The 9,028-nt window shown below is 45.7% G+C and overlaps 2 protein-coding genes across 3 annotated transcripts; one reads left to right on the top strand and one right to left on the bottom strand.

The window, feature by feature from the left end:
• Window positions 1-324: 324 nt before the first annotated feature.
• LOC125957232 (G-protein coupled receptor Mth2-like) lies at window positions 325-2,511 on the top strand. Of its 2 annotated transcripts, XM_049689789.1 has the most exons (5): window positions 325-901; window positions 974-1,408; window positions 1,472-1,646; window positions 1,717-1,917; window positions 1,994-2,511. In XM_049689789.1, exons 1-5 carry the CDS (start codon window positions 814-816, stop codon window positions 2,025-2,027), a joined length of 933 nt encoding a protein of 310 aa, XP_049545746.1. In that variant the 5' UTR covers window positions 325-813; the 3' UTR covers window positions 2,028-2,511. The 2 variants fall into 2 exon arrangements, with proteins under 2 accessions (XP_049545746.1, XP_049545747.1); XM_049689790.1 differs by lacking the exon at window positions 325-901 and having other exon boundaries at window positions 1,300-1,408; window positions 1,551-1,646.
• Window positions 2,512-3,090: 579 nt separating this feature from the next.
• On the bottom strand, window positions 3,091-7,273 carry LOC125957204 (uncharacterized). Its single transcript, XM_049689732.1, has 5 exons — window positions 7,051-7,273; window positions 6,196-6,380; window positions 4,799-6,121; window positions 4,462-4,721; window positions 3,091-4,391 (listed from the first exon to the last, which is right to left on the bottom strand). The coding sequence occupies exons 2-5, from the start codon at window positions 6,370-6,372 to the stop codon at window positions 3,242-3,244; spliced, it is 2,910 nt and encodes a 969-aa protein (XP_049545689.1). The 5' UTR covers window positions 6,373-6,380; window positions 7,051-7,273; the 3' UTR covers window positions 3,091-3,241.
• Between the last annotated feature and the right edge of the window lie 1,755 nt (window positions 7,274-9,028).

The raw sequence follows: 9,028 nt of genomic DNA, 5'->3' as shown, positions 1-9,028 counted from the left end.
AGTACTTTTGCAAGAAAACTGCGTGGAATGGTACAACGACATAATCGAGGATTCGAAGAAACGATCGTTTGACGCAATTCAGAAAAAGGAACGTCGCGCAATGATCACTTTGAACTTGATCCTAGGCTTGAACAGTCGTCGAAAAAGTTATTCTGTAAAGTGCTTCAGCTTCGATACATTGTAATGTGCTCTTCATAAACTGGTCTTCATGGTTGCGCTCTTCATAAACCAAATGTTTAACTTGATCACTTTCAAAATGGTGAGAACATTACAATCAAGAGTGCCTCTGTTGCAATGGTGTGTGGTGATGCTGTGTGTGAGCGTGAAAGCTACGAACGTAGACTTATGCCCCAAGCCAGAATCAGTGGACATCACCAACGGTAAAGTGGACGAAGCTGGACGCGTTAAACATAGAGGATTGTGGTACAACTCATCGCAGTATTTTCATGACGGAAATATACTCCGAGGATGCGTATGTCTTGTCCGTCAATGCATATACGTATGCGATGCAGAAGGATGGGCAAATGATGAGTCAAAAAAGCTCTTTGTGAATGTATCCGATGCTAGTGGTGAAAACTGTCGTAGAGTAGACCTGGCTGCAGATCGTCGGTACTACTTGATTTTGGGAAAACGTAACTGTACCGAAGAATGGTCGCTGATTCCGCATTATGATGTGAACATAACATCGGTACCTACGTGGTTTATAGAATTAAAATAATTCTCTGCATTAATTTCATTTTCGGAACATTAAAATTCCAGAAAGGAGAGCTTAAAGTGAATGGTACATTTACGCAAAATTATCACCGATTCTGCATGGTACCTAATGACAAGACGGGGGAATTCGACGCATGTCACATGCAACCTACCTCAAGCGGTTTGCTGCAAAAATTATATATTTTAGGTAAACCCAATTGAAAGATTTGCTTAAAAATTGTAAAAATTAAAAATTGATTTTATTCTGCTCACCTCGAAGGCCTCCTAGTGTCTTTACCATTTCTTGTGGCCACGTTTGCGGTGTACGCCATTCTACCAGAGCTACATAACGTACCAGGCATGTCACTAATGTGCTACGTGGCATCACTCTCGGTATCCTGTCTACTGCTTGCCTTGAAGCGAATGAAAGTCTACGAACATCAATCCGTTATGTGTCAGGTTACTGGTTATACAATATACTTTACGTTGATGGCCAGCTTCTTTTGGCTCAATGTCATGTCCTTCGACATCTACTGGACGTTCACTGGAAGTCGCGGATGGATGACTGAGCGACAAAAGTTTTTGTACTACTGTCTGTACGCTTGGGGCATACCCCTGATGTTCGTATCTTTAATTCTCCTTTTCGACCATACAACGCTTATAAGCGATAAGAACCTACGACCCAATGTTGGTGAGGAATCATGTTTTCTCAAGCGTAAGTATTGCTATGGTATAGAAAAAAAAATTGTTCAATCAATATAGTGTTTATCGTTTACAGAGCAAAAGCTGACCAGCTTCCTGTACTTTTACTTTCCCTTAATGCTTCTTATCATTGCGAATATGTTCTTTTTCGCTAGTACCGTCATATGCCTCCATAAAACAGAACAGGCAAACGTCATTATGATGAGAGGCAATTCGAGGCGCCACACGAAAGCTCACCACGATCGCAATAGGTTTGTCTTTGCGAAAAAAGCATAAATGAAGGTGATAATAAAAATCCTTTTCTATTAACGTGATCGTTAGATTCGGTCTGTACTTGCGATTGTTTACCATCATGGGGTCAACATGTTCCTTAGAAATTATTCACTGGCTGGTGACTGATTCGCAATCTTTCTTTCTGCATTGGGTTAAAGACGTTCTGGAAACTTTGTACTTTCTTTTGAGCATACTGTTCTTTTTACTTTTCATCTGGAAGCCAAGAGTAAAGAAACTGTTACTTCAGCGGTATGTATGTGTGATAGTGAATGTTGCATCGATGAATGTCCCACAATGGTAACCTCGCCATTATTTACCGATACAGATTTGGCTGCTCAAAAGGCGAAATCATTTCGTAATCAACCCAATCGACGCATCTTAAACCAATCAATACCATAGTGATGACGAAAAATCGCAAGGACTCGAAGGACGCGGATAAACTCGAGGATAACTTAAAAACGATTCTAATATTGAACCACAAATTTGTTAAATCGACTACAATTCAGCAATCCCAATTAATCCTTGCAAGAATACTGTTTCGTTCCAGTGCCGCAGATTTATGTTGAGTTGGATAAAGTTCTTCACTCGATTATTTTACGGCTTCCAATTCGAGAAAATACCGTTGTAATGTCCATCTCATGTATCTCATGTTCTTCTATAGGTTATTTAGGTTCATTAATTTAACGTGCAATTATAAATTCAAAATTGAACTGTATTACGTATGAATTACATATAATTAGGAACTTCATAGAAGAGTAATGTATTAACGACCATGAAGTCATGTAGTTGTCATGTAGATAAAGCCGCACCTATTATTTACTGCCAAACGTTCTTCTTCTTCTAAATCTTCTCAAATTATTTTATGTTACTGCTTAAATGGCTTCAATATGGGCGTTTATAACGAAAATCCTTTTATTGTTCTTCATATGATTTGATAATTGGATTTTTTTTAAAAAGCTATTGTAATTAAAAGCAAATTTGCGAATAGTGTTTTAAATATTTTCTACGCATAATTACCAAAAGAGCGTTGAGGTCCTTCAGTGACTGGCTGCTGGCGTGCACTACATGGGTTCCGAAGCTCAGCTTACGATTGTTAAAATGTTTAGCAATAATAATATTGCATTTATGATACAATTTTCATATACAGCATTTGTTTTTTGTTTTTACTGTTTTGCATCACGCGTAAAATCACTTTCGGGTCATTCTATATGAAGTCTTTCCACAAGCTGTTAGTGATGTTAGTGATTAGTTGCGACAAAGCCTGAAACTGATACCGATTCCACTGCCATTTCAAAGATCTCAACGATTAGGAACTGCGGATGGGCTCGGGCTGAAAGCGAAAAAATATCGAATCTCGTAAACCCCATAATATAATGCTTTAGACCTAAGAAGAAGCATACAAAACCGACTCGATCAACGGTAAAACTCATCATCACTACCTTACTTTACGATAATAATTAATTATTTTTATTAATTCTTGTACTAACGAATGTGTACCGAATGACTCATCGCCATCGAGCTGCCACTACATGAAACTAACTAGATAGAGCGCATAGATTAATGGTCACGTGTCTCATCGCGTCTGGTGATCCCTCGCCGGTATGATTTCGATGCTAACCCCACTGGTGGCATCACTGGAGTCACTCGAATTGGGCGGAAAGTCATCGATCGCCAGGTTCACGGGCGGTCGCGATCGACCAGAAGTCGATGGTTGCGGTTCCGCCGGACCGTACTCGTCCGGACTCACCAACCGCCGTCCTTCGGCCAGCGGGATCACAGCATAATCATCCAGCTCATCCTCGAGCCGCATCATCTGATCCGGTGGCTGGAAATAGTTTTCCACAAGTTGAATGGCCGACGCAGGCCTCGAACTGCTCGGTAGTGGTGGAGGTGCTTCGGTCGGAATTGGAGGCAGTTTCTCCGTTTGATCCTTTCCTCCTCCCGGACGCCGGAAGCTGGACATCAACGGATTGCGCCGTTTGGCGTACGGACTCGTCTGACGGTCGGTAAAATCCGTAATCTCATCGATACTCCCATTGCGGTTAATGTGCTGCAATGGTTTCACCTTCCGTTTGGCATACGGACTGTGACTAATGCCGGTGTAGCCCGGTTCCGTTTCGTTCCGTCGTGTGCTGCTGGTACGCGATACTGGGCCCGATGACGGTGCACCACCACCACCACCACCGGTCGTGGTGGAGGATCCTGTCATCGAACCATGATCGAGACTCAGCAAATCGATCGAAACGTAGTGTAGCTCTCCAGTAGATTCCGGTTGTCTTCCGGAACTCGTCGAAGGTATCGCCGCAGAATCGTCAGCAGAAGAAGGAGCAGCAGCTGTATTTTGAGGAAGAGTGACGACACGCGTTGAGGTAGGTCGTTCGTAGATCGAAACCACGGGACTGGCGGTCGATCTCGGTGTAGTGTCTTCGAACCGTCTCGATAGTACGTCCTCACTGCGCGTCCTTTGACGTTGGCGTAACTGAAGACGCTCCTGCACGTCATCCTCATCTTCATCGTCCTTTAGATCAGCCCCGGAGGCACGTCGATTACGTCGTCGTTTTCTGCGCTTTCCACGAAGCATTAGCTCGTCAAGTGAAGCGAATGAAGCCGCATCCAGTTTCGGTAGCAGAATTGCATCCTCGTAACACGGTGGCCGCGATTCTCGTGCATCCGGTGCATTCTGAGGTGCATCGTTCATCAGCCGAACTCGGTTCTCACGGGCACTAAGGAGCAAAAGAAGAGAGTCAAATTAATTCTTATCCTATTAATCAAAACAATGTCGTCGGTTCTTACATTTCACGCAACTCCTGCAGATTCTCGGCACGTTCCCGTTCGGCGGCCAGCTTCTGGCGTGCGGAGACAAACTTCTTAACCGACGAGATGAGACAGAAGATTCCGAAGAAGGACAGTATGCCAACCATGAGCCAGGTCCAGATACGCTCCGCATTACCCATCGTCTCGTACGGATACCAAACGGAACGGCACGAAGCTTCCCAGCTCGAGCCGAAAAAGTCTTCCGGTGTGTTGCACAGCAGGCTCTTCCGATCGCCAATCTGTTATCGGCGAAGAAAAAAAACCCAAAAATCATTACTCCATTCAAACCAAAAAGCAATCGACGTCATCGACTTACGCGTCCCGGTGGATCGGTCAGGAACTGGAAGAACTGAAAGAAGTCATCGCTCCGGCAATCGCACCGCCACGGATTGTCACCGAGTCGGATCTCGCGCAGGTACGGATTATCGCGGAAAAAGTCAACCCGAAACGGTGTCGTAAAGCGGTTACCGGCCAGATTTAGGCGCGCCAGCTCGGGGAAGCCCGTGAACGTACCATTCCGGATCGTCGACAGGCGGCACATGCTGAGATCGAGCGTTTGCAGCGAATCGGACGACAGTGCGTCGGGAATGTCGGATAGGAGATTGTGCGATAGATCGAGCTCACCGAGCCGGGCCATCGAAGCGAGCGCATCCGGATCGATGGTCATGATCTCGCACCAGCTTACGTTGAGGTAGGCGAGCGATTCGGCCGAGATGCGGCTAAGTCGACCGATAAAGTTCCGACTCAGGTTGACGTCCGTTAGCAGATCGTTCGATTTGAACAGCTTGCCGTCGATGCGCGAGATCATGTTGAAGGACAGATCGAGCGTCTTTAGGTGGTGCAACGGTAGGAATGCCTCCTTATGGATGTTGTGGATCGAGTTGAACGATAGATCGAGATGCTCCAGCAGTGGGGTGCCGGTGAAGGAGTCGCGGCCCAGCTGCTGGATCATGTTCGCGCTTACGACAGCCGTCAGTAGCTGCGGGAAGCCTTGCAGATCGAGCGAGTTCATGTTGCAGTGGGATAGATTGATCTTTCGTAGGCTGCCCGATCGGACGTTCGTTTGCTCCTCCAGCGAACCGAGCGAAAGGCGATAATTGTGTGCCAGATTCACCTCCTTCAGTGCGTCGAGTCCGGTGAAGACGGTCGATTGGAGGGCGGCCAGTTTGCAGTTGTTTAGCTCGAGCTTCTTCAGACTCCGTGAGACCATGCTGGAGATGGAGACGATCGGATTGTCGCTTAGTTTGAGCTGCTCCAGGTTGGTCAATCCGCCGATCACTTCGGCCCCGGATACCTTCGTTATTCGGCAGCTGCTGAGGTCGAGGTAACGGAGCGAGGTGCTCGCCAGCACCAGACTACCGTCGTTGCTGGAGAAGCTCGTGAATTGGTTTCTCGCTAAACGAAGCTCTCTAAGGTTGGTGGCATGCAGTAGTAACTGGTTCGGATGTATATCCGCCCAGTTGGAGATGTAGTTGTTGGAAAGGATTAGAATGGAGAGGGAATTCATTCCGGCCAGTGCATCCTCGGCCAACTGGCTGATATTGTTGGCCGACATGTCCAGGTAGTGAAGCAGCGGGAACTGAGCCAATTCGCGCGGAATTTCGCTGAAGTGATTGTCGGAGAGGTCAAGTATTTGGATCTGAAAAGCAAACGTGGAGCGTTAATCATAAATTAGAACGGCTAACAGGGGAATGTCTTTAGAAGCAAACTTACGTTTTGATCGGCAAAGACGGGCAGCTGCGTTAGACCGCGACCGGAACAGTCGACGCAGGACATTATTTCCTCGCATTCGCAGCTGCACGGCTCGGGACATACCTCTTGCCCGACGGCAAGGTGGGCCAGCACGAGCAATGCTACTACCCCTATCGCAAACCAGTTATTCGATGCCATTTTTCACGCTGTTGTTTATGGACGATAGGAGAGAGAGAAGAAGAGTGACTTGAGGAGTGTCAACTAAAGATATTGCGCCAATATTACTCAATTGACCTTCGCATGACAATCGACATTAAAACTATTTACAAAATGTGTCAAAACGTGTAGCAGCGAACTAGAAATCAGGTGGCAAAATAGCACACAAATGGCACCCCGAACTGTAAAGGAGTGGCTCGCCAAGAGTCCAGAAAACCCTCGTGCCTCGTGAGTCATCCGGCGTGTTCGATCCGGGTACAGTACGATTACCAATGCCTACTTCTCCCCTGTCAAAACATCGCTCGGCACACACACACACACACGCGCTCATTCACTCACACCAACACACGGTGCTTTAGAAGCCAGCAGGGAGGGCTCTAGTACCACCGGCGATGGTACTAGAGCAGAGATAAGATAGCGATTATCTAGTGGTAGCGGCAGGTTGCGTGCAGCCCGTTCGGTACCAGAGCGAGCCAGCCCAAGACTTTTTCTTCTGCATATCGGCCACCGAAGAGTTCGATAGAATCGGACTGTGGTATCCAACTTCGAGACATTCCCTCAACACTATGTTGTTACGCAAAACTTTCAACTCTGCTTACGAGTACACCAAACATTGGAACTGGAACTCATCTTCGAGCAACTTTTGAAACGATTACTCACTGATTGTTGGGGTCTGGCTTGCCCCCACCACGGTTCCGCTATTGAAGGTGTTCAACAATGAACAGAAGTTTCCCACCAAACACACACGGGGTTTGGAGACGCACGAACCACACTTGTCACAGTAGAGCACAACAGTTTTGAGGAAAGGATTGTCCATTAAAACACCAGACTATCGCTATCCAATCGGCCTCTTTAACACGATGACCGTAGTACCATGGCGGTAGCACAGCACGCAGTCGAATGGCGTGCCCATTGGTTCGTGGTCCGAAGCGCCAACAGCTCCGGAACATACAGGTACCACACTATCAGCAGGTGATAAGATAACGACACTGTTCTACTGCTCAACTTCTCATCGGTTTCGGTTATCCATTTTCGAAAAAGCTCTTCAAGCTCTGCACTAGATTCGCATAGTCGGGAAGGGGAGCAGCATATCGGTATTATGGAATCGAAATCCGCGTGGAATTTTGTGGCAGAATTCTATTTCGATGTAGAAACGAGGGCTAGGAATAGAAAAAATCATACCTCCGCTAAGAAATGACGTTAAAAGATTAGAAAGGTGTCATTTTGAAGGTTTTTTTTATTGCTTTTAAGGAAAAATATTGATACAAATTAGCCGCCAGTTTTTTATATGAATTTTTATGTTTTTACTTTAACACCACCCCAACGTTTTTGCAAAGTATTGCAGGTCACTTCATGCCTTTTGTTGCACATCACCTTCATTTCAGCTGGTTTTTATACCTTAGTGTTGCAATTTCTTAAATTTCTCTTCGATAAGTGAATCAACGACAACCTTCACGCTGCTTTCCCATATTACTAAAATGCATGGTTTGAACTCAGTCAACAAGCTGTGTTCTGAAGTCCTATTTGGCTATTTTCGTTTTTATTTTGCTATTAATTGTGTCGTGAGTTTTTTTTTATTTTTTAGTAGCGATATCAAGATACCTAAGAGGTACCTATAAGGATGCTAAGAGATATCTGAATCGATGAAAACGGTTCGACTTAGTTTTTTACATGGAACCTTCCATTTGTTACACTTTTCCAGTCGTTTTTTTTACCAGATCCATCGTAAGAGTCCTTCAGTAACTTTTAAATATGGAATAGAGTTTTAAGACTTCAAGAATTTTACGGGTTTCCCTCCATTCAAATCGAGTTTTCATAGCTAGTTCAAAGATTTTTGTTTCGCTTTTCACTTTCACGCTTTTCGCTTTCGCTTTCGCTTTCAAAAAGCTAGTAGCAAAACAAAACGTAACAAACGTCCAAACGTCATCAAAATTGCAAAGTGACCTCTTGCGAGGGCTGCAGTGATATGCCATTAAACAGGTATTAGATGGGCGACTCCGACGGATTCCAAGACATGGTTTGGCACGTTTGGCTTAAGGCAAAGGGTCATAAATCGTCCGGAATCTGACAAATTCCCGTCTCATAAATTTATTAGCGTCGGTCGACACACACACGCGCACCGCACTCACAGAACGGTTCAATCATGGGATACAAATCCCTTGACATCTATGAGCGTGAAGCTCCTCCTCCTCATCACAAAACCTCCTTCCCGAATTGGGCAAAACCCCTATTCCCGGACCCGTAACGCGTGAGGAGGGATTTTTCCACGTGGAAAACTATAACCGCAGTCCCCGTTTTCCCCCTCCACCGCCGGGGAACGTCCCGACCAAATGAGCCGGATGATAATTAAGTGAGCTTACGTATTTTCTCATTGATTTTAATGAGCCGAAAATCGGCGTCCGCCGGTTCATGCAACGAACCGAGGAATGGTCGCCATAGTCGTCCTAATTTCGATGGATAATTTTGCGGTTCCTTGCCCCGGCCTTTCGATAGACCTTCGTCGCCCCCTCGCTTCCTCTTGAGCATCAAATCGTTTATGAGTTAAGCACGCTCCCCGATGCTCATGATACTCATGATGATGATGATGATGATGATGATGATGATGAGGAGCCAAAGTGGAGGATAGTCGCTGCGGCTA

The sequence above is a fragment of the Anopheles darlingi genome, chromosome 3 (genome assembly GCF_943734745.1).
Source record: "Anopheles darlingi chromosome 3, idAnoDarlMG_H_01, whole genome shotgun sequence".
Taxonomy (NCBI): domain Eukaryota; kingdom Metazoa; phylum Arthropoda; class Insecta; order Diptera; family Culicidae; genus Anopheles; species Anopheles darlingi.
Note: the sequence above shows the minus strand (reverse complement) of the source record. Positions and strands in the feature narration are given on the sequence as shown.